This window comes from Podarcis vaucheri (assembly GCF_965113315.1).
Source record: "Podarcis vaucheri genome assembly, chromosome: 6".
NCBI lineage: Eukaryota > Metazoa > Chordata > Lepidosauria > Squamata > Lacertidae > Podarcis > Podarcis vaucheri.
Genome location: NC_138764.1, coordinates 45,078,546 through 45,096,519, shown reverse-complemented (window position 1 = coordinate 45,096,519; position 17,974 = coordinate 45,078,546). Strand labels below are relative to the sequence as shown.

The 17,974-nt window shown below is 38.7% G+C and overlaps 2 protein-coding genes across 10 annotated transcripts in view; one reads left to right on the top strand and one right to left on the bottom strand.

Annotated features, from left to right (window-relative positions):
* Positions 1-17,974, top strand: part of EFCAB7 (EF-hand calcium binding domain 7) — a gene marked incomplete at its 5' end in the record, with an annotated part of 57,630 nt that overhangs the window by 11,173 nt on the left and 28,483 nt on the right. For 7 of the 8 annotated variants that reach the window (XR_014220935.1, XR_014220936.1, XR_014220937.1 and 4 more), the window contains 8 exons: positions 1,583-1,778; positions 2,650-2,774; positions 6,103-6,244; positions 6,702-6,811; positions 9,184-9,335; positions 9,514-9,647; positions 14,027-14,175; positions 15,892-16,101. Coding sequence is in view for 4 of the 8 variants with exons in the window: in XM_082227599.1 (XP_082083725.1) it covers positions 1,583-1,778; positions 2,650-2,774; positions 6,103-6,244; positions 6,702-6,811; positions 9,184-9,335; positions 9,514-9,647; positions 14,027-14,175; positions 15,892-16,101 (1,218 nt within the window). Of the gene's footprint in view, positions 1-1,582; positions 1,779-2,649; positions 2,775-6,102; positions 6,245-6,701; positions 6,812-9,183; positions 9,336-9,513; positions 9,648-14,026; positions 14,176-15,271; positions 15,398-15,891; positions 16,102-17,974 lie in introns of those variants that run through there. The other variant, XM_082227600.1, reaches the window with a different exon arrangement.
* The window catches only part of ITGB3BP (integrin subunit beta 3 binding protein), an 85,564-nt gene that overhangs the window by 45,059 nt on the left and 22,531 nt on the right, over positions 1-17,974 (bottom strand). The gene's annotated exons all lie outside the window — the stretch shown is intronic.

Sequence of the window (17,974 nt, the reverse complement as noted above, 5' to 3'; positions counted from 1 at the left end):
TATGCCAGGCACTAAAAAATTGCAAGTTTTTAGTTGTGATATATTAGAACAGCTCTTCATGTTGCAGACATGAACAATAGAGCTCAGTGTGGTTGGCCTTTGACAAAGTAAAGGTACAGGTTTGCAACCTTGAAGTATGCTTATTAATATGGTAATGTAGCTAGTACTTATAAATATCTTATCACACACTGTGTCTTGGATGCAAAGTACTAGGAGGGGAGGGAGAAAATGTATTGGTGCTATTCAATGTGCTGCTTGGCAAGGGAGTGTAAGACTTCTCACAGTGAGGCACCACAGTGCATCAGAGGTTGTGTTATAGTATGACAACCATGATAAATAAGGAAGATGCATGCTGTAGCATGAAACTCTAGTAGGCTATAAGAATCTCTTGAGAAGGAACTTGTGCAAATGAAAGAGCTTCTCTGAATATGCAGTCAATTCTCTCATGTGACACTCTTTCAATATGCTAGAAATGAAGAAGCTTTTTACTAATGGGAGAGTCTCTGTAAGCCTCAGTGTATTAGAATAATAGAAATATAGGGTTGAAAGGGACCCCAAGGGTCATCTAGTCCAACTCCCTGCAATGCAAGAATCTTGGCTAGATTATACATGTATAAGCAAAATCCAAACTTGCACTGGCAGACGTGCTCGTGCATCAAGTCATCCCTCTCCTCATCCCTCTCCTCCCTGCAACCTTCACTCACACCCCAGATCTGCTCTGCAGGGTCCCCCAGTCCTCCAAAGCAGATTTTGAAGGCTGCGGGGGAGGAGAGGCAGGTGATATCCCATTGTGTGAGCAGAATTCAGTTCTGCTTGCAAACATAAACCTTTGGACACAACCCTATATACAACTATATATTTATGGCAGACATCAAGCTTAGTACTTAAAAATAGAAGGAGTGTAGAGAGTGTCAGAACAGGAGTAGTATCCCATCGAGCTATATTGACAATGTCTTTTTCTCGTAAGAGTTCACAGTGAATATAGAACAACATCCCTTTTTTAACAAAGAAAAATAGGACAAGGAATGTATATGTGTTAAAATAAGTGTTGATTAAAGGCTGTTCTTTCCAAATACTTTCACAAGTATGCAGTGCCATCTATCACAATACTATCTTTCTGGCCGTAGCTAAAGCAATGTTCTTTTAAAAAATGCAACTGTTAATTTTGTGTTATCTGGAGTTTGTTAATCTTGGAGTTTACCTTATCTGAAATGACTATGTTGTTCATTAAAGTTTCCCATCTAGACTCATAGAAAAGAAAAGAAAACTCCTTCATTTAAAATTAGACATAAAAAGCCAGTCTGTCCACAAATATGTCTGGTAGACAATATAAATCTTATCTTGGGGTACCTTTCATTTTTATTTTCTCTCAGTGGTGTGATCTCCTCCTTGAATCATGTCTCCATTTTATTGTGCCACTGGAGAGTGGTCAGTTTGATTCATGAAAGCAAGATGAGGATTGTACTAACAGAAGAAATATTTTTTATCTGTTGATCTATTTCTTGCTTAGTAGTGCCTTTGTTTATTTTCCTTCTAAAATGCTTAAGAGACCAAGGTGTGTGTGTGTGTGTTTTGTTTACAGTTTTGTAAATTGTATATGACAACCAATGAGCAATGTCTGAAGAACGCACTAGAGAAACTGGAGGTTGACAGTAAACTGAAGCGTCAGCAGTTTGGAAGTCAACTTGAGACTTCATCAGAACTGGCTACATCACTAATACCAAAAACAATACCAAAAACTGCAAGGAAAACAGAATCCAAACCAATGCTAAAAAGAGGTAATAATTTTTCAAGCAAGAAAGCTCTAGTTCATGGAGTGTCATTTCCCCTCTACATGACACCTTGGATATAGATTTTTTTCTCTTTTTTTTGAAATGTGTGTTCATTTATTTCACTAAAAATATTTGCTTTATCAATGGTAGAAATGTCTCTGTTATTTCCAAAGCCCTAGGCTCAGAAGAAGTTTTGCTACATCCCTCATTTCAGCATTTTTCTTTCTCTAGCATGAGTGATTAATGTTTGAGTGACCCCATTCACACAGCATATCCCAATAGCACTCTTCTGCTGCTGTTGCAATGCCACCGAAGAAGCAAGCTACAGTTTGGCTTTCATGTCTTCTGAACCTTACTTGCAGTTTGTTTTTTTTCCAAATAAGCTAAGAACAAACCTTGGACCAGAGATCTTCCATTTGTTGTGTTTTGGCAAATGAACTTTTCCTGCATTATGAGTGGCTGGTTCACTGAAAGCTGGCAGAATGTCCACTCTATTTAATAAAAGGGCGGTTTACAATTTAAATTTGGCCTTACCCTGATAAGATTTAGCACAGTATTATATGGCACCAACTTTGTGATATGGGTTATTTAATGTTTGAATTAATAGATTTGATAGATTCTCTAATCTTTTAGTGCAAATATCACTTGGCAGCTGCTTGGTTGGAGATTCATTACCAGTAGACTTGGCAGGTTCAGTGCAAATCAAAGCAGATACCAAATTTTTCCCGTGCATATATTGGCCCAGCAAAACACAAATCAGTTTACCAGACCAGATTAACTACTATAAGGTATATTTATCATTCTGTATCTATTTTCTCACTTGATGAATGTAAATATTCATAAATAAGGTGCTATAAATAAAACTCTGCAATTGTAGGTCACTGCAAGACTTCTTCACAATGTTCCTCAGCTCCAAGTTGCAAAGCATCTGTTTCTTCCACTATCAGTATGGGTGCCAGCAGCAACAAACATTCGAAGCTCATTGAGGCAAATGCTGCAAAGGTAGACTTCGTTAATTTAATTTGACTCTTGCTCCCCCTCACCAGGTATAGACATTGCATTTTAAATAGAAAGCAATTTTTCTCTCTTTTATAGCTTATGTTTTATTAACTGCTTGTCAAGGGCAGCAACACAGCACACAGAGATTTCTGGTTGCAAAACACTATAAACATTTTTATATAATGTTGGTTTTGCTGACATCCCGTTATTTAGGATCATTTTTCAGGTGTGAAGCTTTGCTAGAACAAAACATGTTTTTCTATAAAGGAAAGCACTCTTGGATAAAATTGTTAATGACTGTTTGAGAAATGCAAAATTGAATAATTTATTAGTACTTTAAATGCTTAAGTAGCCTGAAAGATTATATATCACAACCCTCTATAGGCAAGGTAATTGGAAATAAATATCTTCAAACGTACCCAGATCAGAAGACATTAATTGGTAAATATACACTGTAGCCTGAAAATATTGACTGTTATTTAGACTAATAAGTTTTACAAGTAATTTCTTTTAAATAAGTCATTCATTCAATAACCATTCCTAAGGGAGAAAGACAACAAAGTCACTTTGCTAAGTCAATATTTGTAGAGTGTTAATATTGATCTTTTCCCTTTGTTTTCCCTTTCCTGATTCAACCTTTACTAGTTTTCTTTCAGCAGAAAATAATAGCTAGAGAAATATAAAACATTAACTGGAAACTGCTAAGATACATTAAAAATGTGCACCTTGAGACCTCTGTGTAAGGGAGAACGAATGGTTATGACCACATAATATAACTGCAGCTAGAAGACTGAACTGATTGTTCTCTTGAGTTACATTTTTGTTTCAAATAACAACTCTGTATTTGTTATTGAACTCTGAAGTCCTTTATATCTTTAACATTGCTAGACAGTGACATTTGTTCTATATTAAAATTTAAAAGCATCCTCTCCAAGGATTTTTTTCTGTGTGTTTAGGTATCCAAACCCCTATGCAATTTAGCCTGTAATTCCAGTATGTTCAAAGATGATATGTTGTTGGTTATAAAAACACATACAGTAGTTTTCTACTAGTTGTAATTGGTTCAGTTTCAACAACCTATTAGATGGTAATGAAAACTAGCTTTCTAAGCTGTTAGCGAATGATCCGTTTGGTCATCACAAGAGCGATCCACCCCCTGCTTAAATAGTGAAGTTCCCAAAGATTAGTGTTCTGAGTAGGTTTCTATTAATTTTTTGCTAATAAAAGTTCATCGTTGTTTTTTTGACTTGCACCCCATTGTGTATCTCTTAATAGTATTCTGCTGATAGTTATTTGTGCATGAGGTGTTTTTGCAGGTGGAACAGGAGTATTCCGAAACAAGGTTTGGTTTCCTAACAGGTGGGCACTGCTAGAAAGGACAGGATCAGCTGAGGGGTGTCCGGATATTTTCCAGTATTTTTCTGAGCACTACAATTCCCTCAAACCATTAGGTACCAGTTCCACTTCAACTGTTTTCCCACTACATGTAATACACAAAGAAGGAAAGCAGACTCCTGCTGCACATGGGGAACTGTGTGGTCCCCAGCTTCAAATAGGGTATATATGTGAATTTCCTTTCCCATCACAAGGTGTAGCAGAAAGCTGAAACCCAAATAATACTTGGATGTCTACCTTACACTGGTTATTGCAGCATGCACAGGTTATGTGGCAAATCAAAAAAATCAGGAATACAGTATATGATAAATTTCCAAGCCATTGCAATTTCTAATTGCTGACATCCCTGACAATCGGGAAAGCTTGATAAATTACGAGGAACATTCATCTATATGCTTATAACCCCACTCTGCCTCCAGTCTACCACATAAGAATAACAGCAAAGCATTCGTAGTAGAGCCCTTCCAGTTATGCTATATAAAGTTGAGCAGTGTATGTGATAAATTGCAAAAATATCCATCTTAGTCAACTGTCCTGTACTGAAGATAGGCAACTCCATAATAATATGATATAAAAGAGCAATAGAACCTGTGATCACCTTATACTGTAAGTGTTCTAGTGAATGTAGAAATAGGTTGTTATTAAATAAATGTAGAAGAATATGTAAAAAAGCAAAATCCATCTGAAATATTTTAAACCAGAAAACTTGGTGAATTCCATGCCAGAATTAATTGCAAACAGCAGTAGATGCCATCATTTATGATTTGTCACTTGACTTGGGTTAATTTTTCTCTTGGATTTAGGCATAGACAAGTATACTTTTTCCAGTATAACCATTCCTATGATTTAAATCTGCAGCGTCAAATAGCAGGGCATGTAGAAAAAGTTATTCTATTCTTAAACAAACACAGTGGCATCATGCAGCTTTATCCCATATATGGTATCAAGTCCTACTCCAAAGTAACTGTAAGTAGGCTTGTAGCCACAAGCCTTGTTCAAGTCATTGGACCATATATGGGGAATTTTAGGCAAAATGAATGGCGGTTTCTCTGATTTGATTGTGCCCAAAGCTAAAAAGCCATGGCCATTTCACCATTTAATCTTAGTTTTCAGAGTGTGGATGTTCCTTATTATTCAACATTTTGTTCTTTCCCATGTCACACTCTGCACTGCAAATTGAAATGAGCCATACAATGTGCAAATATCAGTTTGAAGAACGCTATATTATATTGGTTTACAAGTAGATACAGGGTCTGTAGCACCACCTTATGCTCTTCAGAAGCATAACAGGCTAGAGTTAGGGTTTTTTTCTGAGTTTTTCAATCCTTTCCACAACATAGACAGTGTTTTCTGCAGAATTATTGCAGCTGAATTTTTCTGTTATTTGAGGCATACAAATCCACTCCAGCATTTAAATATTAGGAGCCAATATAGTGCAGTCTCAACAAGAGTGAATAGTGAGATGTCCCTGATTGAAACATTGTCTTAACTAAGAATTTACAAGGTTGCCCTAGCAAGTTACTGTTTTCTCATCCTCTGCAACAACCCCGTCTGTAATGTGGGATAAAACTGGAAACCTTAAAGCATTGTTATAGGGATGACTGAGATGATGTACATAGCATACTCTCAACACTCCAAGTGCCATATAATTTATAAGTGTTATTATTGCTGTTGTTAGCAGTACTGTTCTAAGTTGTATCAGAAGATACGTTGTTGTCGCAAGCAAATTTCTGAAGGGGAATGTTCCAGTTTCCAATTATCCAAAGAATTATGCAGTAAATAAGGTTTGGAAAATAAACCTCCAAAAGATCGGACACTAACCTTTTAAGACTTAAAGAACCACTTGGCCAACAGATGGTAGGAGTGACTAGCAAAGTCGCTGCCTTACAAGGAATTAAGTAACTTCTTTTATATTAATTATTTGATTTGTCTCTAGGAATGGCAACAGGCACAGTCCAAAGGATGCTTCTTCTTAGAGGAAAATGGAGAGATAATTAGTCATAAATATAAGTTGTTTTTATCTCAGAGATCTACAGTATGCATTACCATTAATCCTGTGAACCTTCGCCAAATGGAAGGTAGGAATACCTTTTTTAAAAAAACAACTAGGGGTTGAAAACTGGGAGATGTCCCTGTAATAGAACTGCACAAGGGATTAACGGAGCAGCCCAAGATAAAATGTAACCATTGCAGGGTTGCAAATTCTTAGTTCTAGCATTTAAAAAAAACACAAACCAAAAACATTAATGTTAATATTTGCGGCATATGTTGCTGTTGTTAACAGCAACAGCAGCAGCTTTCTGGTCTTTGACCACAGTAAAGATTGATTGATTGATTGATTGATTGATTGATTCTATGCTGCAAACATGCATTCAATCACAAACATGCATGACAACTGTTTACACTGCATGTGAGACTTTACAATGATAAAGGGCAAAACACGATGGATTCTTTTGGTACCACTGTATTCAGCTACATCACTCAGTTAATGACAGATCTTTGACTATTAGTACAATTTTTCTTGCTTTTTGATAGGAAAACCCTCTCCTTGGTTAGTGGTGGACACAGCTTTGTACATACTCAAAGAAAATGAAACTGAAGAAAACATACAGCTTGTCGGCTTCACTGAGCTACGAAATAAAGAGGTCATAGACATTTTTAAGCTACCTTTACTGACTTTATATATGTAGCATATTAATAATGATGATATCTATAAATGGCTGGTACTTTGTGCTTTGCCATTGAGAAAATAGCTAAATTATCAATGAAGTGTCAAGGAAACGTAATATTATTCCTAAGAGAATTAATACACTGTTAATTATATACTTTCCAAATATTTTCCCTGTGAACAGACGATAAAAGCCAAAATCTGAAGAATCCCTTTAAAAAGTTACTTATGTTGGTTAGGCCTAAGAAGACTGTTGATTTCCTTCACAACACATAAATGTGGACTTGAATAAGCAACAGAACTCTTTCATTTTAATTTCCAAACTGTCCTCAAGCGAGTGTAGTAGAAATACTAAGATAAATCAATACTTACTACTTTTATTTCCTCCTATACCAGATATGAGTCAATCCAAATGGATGGATTCTCTCTTATGGCTCTTACTTTATTATTTCTGGTTCCTTTTTTAATCTATGTGATCTACATGTGGGAAAGGTCTACACGATATGAACTCTCTTAAACCAAGTATAAATAGGAGTCCCAGGCCTTCTATGTCCAATTTATTTATTTATTTATTTATTTAGCACAGTAAGTATACATATGTAACCCGCTTCTGGTGCAGAGTGCTGATGTCTTCCCTCAATATAACATTTCTTTTGGAGGGCCATTGCAGTGTTCTCCACATTTGGCGTACTCTGTTTTGTATGTGATATAATGCCATTATTACCCCTTTTCATCAAGGTCAAACAATATGTGACTTTAAGGATAGGATTCAAAACATATTTGGACTGGCCACGTCCCTTTGTTTACAAAAAGTGGTTGCAGGAGTACAAGGACCACCAGAGTATAAAGAGTTTAATCCTAAGGCCACACATAATTTTCTCACTGAAAGTTAGCTCTGAACCTGCTGTCTTCTCCAGTGTTTGAAAAACTACAATTGGTGAGAGAGATTCCCCATGTTCACACTGTTTTTGAGGTTTTACATATTGTATTTGTTACTTTGTAAACCACTTAGAGACTATCTTAAGCATTAAGTATATAATGGTACATAAACATATAAAATATAATTATAATATAATATAATTATAATTTATTATTTATACCCCGCCCATCTGGCTGGGTTTCCCCAGCCATTCTGGGCAGCTTCCAAAAGAATATTAAAATACTGTGATACATCAAACATTAAAAGCTTCCCTAAACAGGGCTGCCTTCAGATGTCTTCTAAAAGTCTGGTAGTTGTTGTTCTCTTTGACATCTGGTGGGAGGGCGTTCCACAGGGAGGGCGCCACTACCGAGAAGGCCCTCTGCCTGGTTCCCTGTAACTTGGCTTCTCGCAGTGAGGGAACCGCCAGAAGGCCCTCGGTGCTGGACCTCAGTGTCTGGGTAGAACGATGGAGGTGGAGACGCTCCTTCAGGTATACTGGACCGAGGCCATTTAGGGCTTTAAAGGTCAGCACCAACACTTTGAATTGTGCTCGGAAACGTACTGGGAGCCAATGTAGGTCTTTCAAGACCGGTGTTATATGGTCTCGGCGGCCGCTCCCAGTCACCAGTCTGGCTGCTGCATTCTGGATTAGTTGTAGTTTCCGGGTCACCTTCAAAGGTAGCCCCACGTAGAGCGCATTGCAGTAGTCCAAGCGGGAGATAACCAGAGCATGCACCACTCTGGCGTGGCAGTCCACGGGCAGATAGGGTCTCAGCCTACGTACCAGATGGAGCTGGTACACAGCTGCCCTGGACACGGATTTAACCTGTGCTTCCATGGACAGCTGTGAGTCCAAAATGACTCCCAGGCTGCGCACCTGGTCCTTCAGGGGCACAGTTGCCCCATTCAGGACCAGGGAATCCTCCACACCTGCCTGCCTCCTGTCCCCCAAAAACAGTACTTCTGACTTGTCAGGATTCAATCTCAATCTGCTTGCCGCCATCCAAAATAAAATAAATTTGTTTGTTAGTTTACATGAATATATGCTCACTTCCAGAAGACACGTCTGGGAACTGGGCCCAAATCCACTGCATTCCAATCTACTTTATAGAGAGCAGCTCGCCTCCACATTTTATGCATTTATTACAGCAAATACTTTTGTACCCAGGTTGCCTCGTAAAGGGTGAAGCAATGCTGTGTGAGCTTTTGAGCACAGGCTTCTCATTTCTGAGTCCAGAACTCAATTCAGTGCACTTCATTGGCTCTTACTTTATTATCTCTAGTTCCTTTTTTAATTTATGTGATCTACTTGTGGGAAAGGTCTACAAGATAGCAACTCAAATACTTGTTGTGCTTGTATGAGGTGAAAGAATGATGGCAGTCAGAAATCTAAAACATCCTGCATCTATCTTTTTCCTTTGTGGTAGGTTTTTGGTTGGAGAGGGGAACTTGAAGGTGGTGTCTATTGGGTAATTCCTTTCACCACAGGCTGTAGATTCAGAAAATCAAAAAAGCAAATTAGAAGAGAAGCCAAACTTGTACATGGAGATGGAGAATTCACAGCTACCAAAGAGTTCCGGTAAGGCAGGCCAGCTTTTGTGAAATTTAGGCCCTTCACATTTTAACAAAAATATGTTGCTGAAAAAATTGTCTCCCAAAGAAATCAGTCTCCTGAAATGAACCGATGAGTGAGTCCAAGGGATGAAATGAAGGAAGCAGACAATCTGTTGAGCTGCTTTTTCTCTTCAACCTTTCAGAGCAGCCTTATCAGAAATATTTGAAATGATTGATTTGGATGGGAATGGCTTTCTCAGCCTGGAAGAGAACAACTTCTTTGAAATGAGAACTAGTGGAGAAAAGTGTGATGAAGAAGCTTGGGCCATATGCAAAGGTAACACTGAAATTATCTATATGCAAATTTAACCTCTCTATGCCCAAGTGCAGCGTCATTTATCTGAATGCCTTTGGCAACATTGTTCAGATAATCATATGATTAAATAGAAATGCTGATTACATAGATTCACAGTTCATTAGCATGAGGCTACATGGAAGGAACAATATAGTTTGTTAACGGTTAATGTAGTTTGGGTGTATTCACGGGGAACGTTATTTTTCTAATGAAAATATACCATAGAATTCACTGTCTTAAGCTCTGTGTGACATACATTGCTTTGTCATCTTTCCCGCCCTTATTGCTTTGTGCTGTTGTTACGAGGTCTTTCTATTACTTCATAAATTCATTTCTTTCCTCTTTCTTCTTTTAGCTTGCATCTCTGTAATATCAAAGGCAGCTCCTTCAGTCCCCTGACTGTCATTTTCAGTCTCCCTGCTAGCTCTCCCATTTCCTTTTGCTTTATTTTGCTCTTGCCTGAGGTCAGACTGTAAGATGTCCCTAATAGGGGGTTATGTTGGAGAATAACAAAAAAAGGGGGCAAACCCTCCACTGCTTTATCTCCTCATGGCTTCTACTCTTGCAGCTTCAGTAAGTCTCATGTCAGTTGTGGGGGGCATTCCAGATGGTCATTTTATTGCACAGTAAATGTACAGTTGTTATTCATTTGTTGCAGGGGATCTAAATGTCCTTGCCCTAAGGTAATGTTTCTTTTTCATTTCCCCAGCATTCAAGCAGCAATATTTTGTTAATGGGAAAATGTGATGTTTTCCTGCACATATTCTACAGTGCAGAGCAGGAGTAGAAAAGCACAGGTCCAGGGACCAAATGTGGCCCTCAGACTCCTCAGACCTTGCTTCCTTCACAGATCGCACCCCCTTACTGAATTTGTTTTGCACCCTCCTCAACTGTTGTTGTTTGGCTTGAATTGTGATAATGCCCCTTGCTTGTATGAATGGAGAGAGAGAGAGAGAATAAACCTCTTACTTTTGCATGGCTGGAATGTAATCTACTGTACAAAGGTAAGAGTCAAATCTTTTGTGCCACCACTCCAGACTCTGGAGAAATATGGTTTTGTGTCAAAGGCACCAGTTGATTAACATACATGACTTCACCAAAATACTTCCCAGCACATTTCCTGCATTATTTTGTAAAGCTTTTTTATTTTAAATTACTTCTAGACTGGTATAGAGACAGAGCTTTCCATGTTAAAATGAGAATTCATATAACCTACTATCCTCCTCCACATAAATGTCCTGCTACTAGTGTCCACCATGTTTTGAAATCCAGTGCTGAAGTGTCTTCCACTTTTAGAAAGAAAATGGGTGGAATCATAGAATTGTAGAGTTTGAAGGGACCCTCTGCAATGAGGGAATATTCAGTTGTCCCATGTAGGAATCAAACCTGCAACCTTGGCATTAGCAGCACTGTGCTCTAACCAAATGAGCTATACAGGTTCTATTACATAAAAAAGAATATTTAGATATTGGCACTCAAAGGGGGAAGGGAGGCAGAATAGATTTGTGATTGCATGAAAAGGCCCATGTTATGCTGGCTGCTTGGTCGTCATAATCATTCATTCATTCATGTCAACTGCATTTTTTAAAAAAGTTTTATAATGTGTTCACGCCTTTGGAAAAATCTGGCTGCATAAATGTTCCTATATATGTAGATATATTTCATTGCAAATAAAATTTGAGGAGGTTCACGTAACCGCATTGAAAACTATGTCTGTTCAGCATGTGTGCACAAATGCATGCCACCTCATTCTCCTTAATGTTGGGAAGTGCGTAATGAGTTCATGCATGGCAGGAATTGCATTTCCTGACATGGAAGAGAATTGAATTAGCCCTTACTCATCCAGAGTGCTGTATGTTCTCAGTTTTGAATTTTTAGATTGTAAATACGTTTGATAAAACTATGACCATGCATGCCTTCTGAGACTTTCATCTAAGCATTCAACTATTCATAATCCACAGACATAGTTCAATTTATTGTCACTTCTTATTTGGCCTTCAGTATCACAAATTAGGAATTGCATGCTAAGAATAAATGATCTCGCACATGGATGATATGAAGGTAAATTCATTAATGCTTATGAGAAACTTCGTTATTATTACAGCACAAAATAGAAACTGGAATTAATGAGGTGTACCAGTAGACTTGCATCAGCTTAAACAGACGTTTTAAAGGCTGCAGTGCTTTGTTAATTCCGGCTAAAATATTCAGCATTTGACAGATCCTGTTTCATATTACTCTGTAAAATCTTTAGAGCTTTTTATGTTTTCATTAAGGAGCACAAATTCAGACATCCTTTATATGATGGCTTCAGTCCAAAGGACCATGTGACTAATTCCATATGCCCAAGGGAAATTGAAATTGAGGGGACTTCCATGAAGATCTCAAAATCTGTTGCTCAAAGAAGGGAATTATAAAAATCTCACTGGACATGCCCAAGCCTTTGGGCAGACATAAAGTTCTCAACTTTGGCTTTGCATTTTGTGCGTTTGGTTTCTTATATATTTGAGAGTAGGGGACACAAGTCAGAGAACAAGGGAATGTATATCCCTTCCTCATTAATTCTTACATTTTCTGGAACAAACACAGCAACAATACTTAGAAGAGATTAGCGGGCCCGTCAAAAGGAAGCAACAGCAAAAGCTGTGAATAGATTACTTGGCAATTAATCAGCTGGAGGGTTCAGATGAACCTCATAAATCTTGAGAACAAAGTTCAAGCAGTTTATAATAGCACCTGAACCCTTAGATTTATTCATTTGGTAATCTCTTTTAAATAATACATAGTAAAGAATTAGCATTGTAATGAAGATGAGAAATCCATTTTTAAATATTCTGTGCTTTAAGAACATTTTAATTTTGTATTTGCTTGATGACCTGGTTTTCTAGCAAAAATTTGCTAGAAGAATTTGCTGAATATTATTGGAACCATATTACTTTTCAAAAATCAAACTTATCTAAGATATGAGCTCACAGCATCCATAACATAAAAGCCTCTCTCAGTGATGAAAGTGAATGGTAATTTCATAGATAAAAATAGTGGCATTCTTGTATCAATCCAATTCTCATACCAAGGATTGCCACTTGGTTCCCGCTCCACAATTATACACGGCAGAAGACTGTAGACATTGTTTATATACTGTATTCATTTACTTTGCAATACCTTGTCTTCCACTGATTTAAAAGCCAATATTTTGTTTATTCTTGTTGCTGAAGAAATTGAAGTTACTACTGATCTAGGTTGCTGTTTCCAAAAATGGGGATTGGCCATTAGCCTCTTTCATGCATCACAGTATATCATAGTTAATAGTTTACCATGAATGTGCCCATCTTGGCCAATTTGCTCTTCCCTGCTTGCCCTGGGAAGAAGAAAGCCATAAGAGACCATACAACGAACCACAATTTGTGGCCAAGGTTTTTATTGATTTGCTGATAAAACTCCACCCACTGCCTCAAATAATTTCAAGAGAAACTCATTAAATTTGTCATTTCTTGCATGTTGAGTGTCAGGGAACTGCAGGCAGCGAGGGAGGAAAGAATGAGAGGATACAGGGAACGATCCCCACTGATCAGTACTGAGTCCTCCTCAGAAGACAGAGAAGAGGATAGTGAGTCTGGGGAGGAAGGGTTGCTTCAGAGAGAAGGAGATCCACGTCACAGGGGAAAACAGGAAGGGGCTGAGCCATTGGCTCTGTTGGTCTCGAGGGAGAGGGAAAAGAGAAAGTAGTTAGAGCAACTTGTACGGGGTCGCTTTGTTTATTCGGCATGTAATCTTGTCTGAAGAAAATAAAGAAAGGAATTTATGGCTGGCTGCTGGGAGTGTTTTTCTGCTAAGTGCAGCAACGCATACAGCTGGCAAGCTGACATTGAGTTTTCAGTGAAGGCAAAAAATAACTTTGTCATGTATACATTTCATAACAAATTTTCTGAAACACAAGGATGCAAAATCTTTATAATTACTGACATATATATACCAGGGCTGGGGAATCTGGTATATACGACAGCTCCTGTCTTCCCTTATTATTTCCTTGATGGCTGAGGATGATGGGAGTTGCAATCCAACAATATTAGGAGGGCCATAGGTTCTCCACTGCTGATGCAAACATTGCCATCAAAGTGCCGGTTCTTCACAGAGTTTCACAAATCAAAAAGACACAGGCCTGCCTAAAGGAGCTTACAGTAGGAGACAATGTGAAGAAAGGAAGGAAGAGAAAAGCTAGGGTGGCAAACAACGGAAGGAAAAGAGGGATGGGAAGGGCCAAGGGATGAAATCCAATGTTTGTTTCTCCTGAATACAGGCAATTTTGATCGTTTCCACTGTAGCCTGTGAAAATATTTGCCTTATGTTTTCTTATTAAATAGAGAATTTTGATATGAAGAACAATGAACTCACAAGACAGGGATTTATGGATCTGAATCTCATGGAAGCCAGTCAACAAGGCAGGGATCTTAGCAGCTTCTGGATGACTTTGCAGTCAATGGGCTACAACAAAGCATTGGAACTGACTGAGGTATGATAAATGTTGGGCAAGGTGAGGGGGAAGTAGCCACAATGTGAAATTGTAATGTTTTTGCTGCATTGGGCTGATCTTAGGTTGAACCAGTTACAAAGTTGTAATGTAAGTATGTGCTTCAAGCTTTGCACGTTATCATAGAATCATAGAATTGAAGAGTTGGGATGGACCCCAAGGGTCATTTAGTCCAACACCCTGCAATGAACGAATCTCAACTAAAGCATCCATGACAGGTGCCCCTCCAATCTCTGCTTTAAAAACCACCAATGAAGGAGAGTCCACCAACTTCCGAGGGGGTCGCTTCCACTGTTGAACAACTTTTGCTGTCAGAAAGTTCTTTCTGATGTTTACTCAGAATCTCCTTTCTTGTAACTTGAAGCCATTGGTTCAGGTCCTACCCTCTGAGACAGGAGAAAAAAAGCTTGCTCCATCTTCCATGTGATAGCCCTTTGGATATTTGAAGAAGGTAATCATATCTCATCTCAGCTTCCCTTTCCCAGGCTCCCTGAAACTCCCTCAGCTGGCCCTCATAAGGCTTGATTTTCAAACCCTTGGTCACCTTCCTCTGCACAAGTTCCAGCTTGTCAATATCCTTCTTCAATTGTGGCACCCAGAGCTGGACATATTATTCCAGGTGTAATCTGATCAAGGCAGAATAGAATTGTACTATTATTTCCCTTGATCGAAACACTATGCTTCTGTTGATGCAACCTAGAATAGCATTAGCTTTCTTTGCTGCTGCATCACACTGTTGACTCATGTTAAGCTTGTGGTCTATTAAGACCCTTCAACCCGTTTCACAAGTACTACTGGCAAGCCAGATGTCCCCCATCTTATATTTGTGCAGCTGGTTATTCCAGCCTAATTGTAGAACCTTACATTTGTCCCTATTGAAGACATATTTGTTAGCTTGGGGCCAGTTCTCCAATCTGTTAAGGTCACCTTGCATCCTGATTCTGACTTCTGTTGCTTTAGCTACCTCTCCCAGTTTGGTGTAATCTGCAAATTTGATGAGCATCCCTCGATACCTTCATCCATGTCATTCATAAAGATGTTGAATAACAAATTAATTTATAGTTTATGTGTCATATAGATACCCAAAGGAAAGGCATCACATCTGTTACCCAAAGGGAAAGTATCCAAAACTTTCTCCAGTCCAGCGGGTAAAAGGGACTAATGAGACTGACAATATGGAATGGAATCCAAAAACAGTGCAGCTGGCATTTGGGTGGTGGTTTTTGCTGCAGCAGTTCCTTTGGCCAAAGAGGCAAAGCAGCTTTTCAGATGAAGCGAAAACTGAAGCTCAGAATATTCTCTGGCATGCATATGCATATGCCACCTCTTCAGATATTGTCCATGGCCATGTAAGGATAAGTAGTTCCCAATTATAGCTTGGAAATAAGATAAAGGTCCATTTCAGTCATCAGGGGAGCACAGCAGCCTGCTCCCTGCTCCATTGTAAGCATTAACTGTAGTGGAGCATTATGTAGCATTGTCACAATCATAGCTTATACTAACCAGGGAAGGAGCGTTCAAGGCTTTTAAAACCAATTGCTGTGCCTATCTTGCAGTTTTAGGTCATCAAATAGAACAGGTCTAAGATCATTTTCAGATTCCCCTATCCAAAAATTTAAATTTGGTTTCATTGAATAGATCAAAATATGATATCTACAATGATAGATATAACACATGTCCCCCCCCCACTCTTTATAGGCATGCCCCTTTTCCATTCGCATCTATGCAGAAAAATGCAAACCCAGGATTCAACCTGTTTGTCTGGAAGCAGGTGGTGAGCAACTTAAGACAGCCATTTGTATGAGCGTGGCTAATAAAGGAGACGCTAAGCCGATGGATGCCAGTGAAAATATAGTTATTTACACTTATAAAAGTGATACACGGATCACATCTGTTATTGGAAACAAGGTATTGTATGAAATATATATAACAGGAACAGCCCTTACATAAGCATTTCCTTACAAATTCTTTTTGTATTTTTACCATTGACTTTTCACAGTCAGACTGGGACCAATCTAACCCTTCTAGTTCAGGGTCTTTGTTGTCAATGACTTGAGCTGGACTCTCACATTGAAGCCAGACATGCAGTAAGCAGTAAATTCTGACCAAGCAAAGCCAGGAAATGAGGTGTGTCTGGGTCAATGGGACAGTGCTATGTTGCTGCCTTCCTGACTGTGTCAATGCTGTTTACAGGATAAAGGTGGGGCAGGGCGATGGCAAGGTCAGAGCTGCATGGGCACTCCAGTGGAGCCAATTGGGTGTTCTTGCCTGTTTACTAATCAGCTCAAGTCAGCTGATGGGCCCAGAGAGGCATCAATTAGAAGAAGAAGAAGAAGAAGAAGAGTTTGGATTTGATATCCCGCCTTTCACTCCCTTTAAGGAGTCTCAAAGCGGCTAACATTCTCCTTTCCCTTCCTCCCCCACAACAAACACTCTGTGAGGTGAGTGGGGCTGAGAGACTTCAAAGAAGTATGACTGGCCCAAGGTCACCCAGCAGCTGCATGTGGAGGAGCGGAGACTCAAACCCGGTTCCCCAGATTACGAGACTACCGCTCTTAACCACTACACCACACTGGCTCTCAAGTGTCCTTTGGCTCTGCAAAGAAGTCCCTTTGCAGAACAGCTTGTTATTGAAACCACTTGTAAATAGATTTCATAGGTGATCTCTTCTCAAGTTGCTGCCTGACATCTTAATGTTGTCAGGTGATTGACTCCAGCTACATCTCAAAGTTGGGTAGGATGCAGGGTAAGTTCCCCACTTGTAGCCTAGATTGTCGGCAAACCTGTGATAGGCTCTCCCCTTTGATGATTGTTGTCAATCTGGACGTGGGTGGTGGGGAGCCTGCCTAATGACCAGTTCACCATATCCAGATTTATACTAGGTTTACAGCAAAGAAAGGGAACAGGTTTGAATTTAAGGATCAAATGGATCATGTGAATTGGCCTAATGAACACTCTTCATTTCTCCTTCCTGATTTCTGTGTATATATTCAGGAACTAGAAAAGTTAGTATATTGGGCATTTCCATTGTATATTTTGCAATTTATCTTTACTAGGTTTATTTCAACTCATTACAAGTTTTCATATATTCAGTATCCATATTAGTGAAACATTTTATTGCCGACGAATTCCATTCCAAATAAGCAATGAAATATTAAGAAATGAAAAAAGGAAAATAGCAAACAGCTAGTCTTCAGTGTACTCTATACTTAATTATTTATCCAGGCTAATCAATATCACATTAGCTCAGTAACAGATAAAAGCAAATAGACCAAACTTTCTGTAGTGTTCTTTACAAATGAAATTTAAGAACCTTGTGCGTACGATAAAATATGCTTACCATAATAAAATATTTCTAAGCACTTTGTTTACTAAAACATGCTATAACAAATGGCAATCCGTTTAAACCTGAGTAGTCCAAATAACAAAGGTTCTCTTGTCTATATTTCCCTCTACAACAGCTTTAACCACTTAGTTGCCAACAATCCTGCCTTAGACTATAAATCTGCTCCATTTTTTATTTTAAATCTGTTGATGTGAAGAACATATGTAGAAAATGGATTGGAAGATAACCATGTATGCTGTCCTCAGCCCCTTGGAGGGAAGGTGGGAAATAAATGTAACAAACAATATTGATGATGATAATAATAATGCTTGTTGGTTATTCAAGGGCCATTATGACCACCATGCAGGTTGTCCTGCATGAGATGGTTTAATGCCTGGATATTTCTGTTTCAGCCACTGCACTACTGAGGAACCAAGCAACTTTTAATTTAAAGTT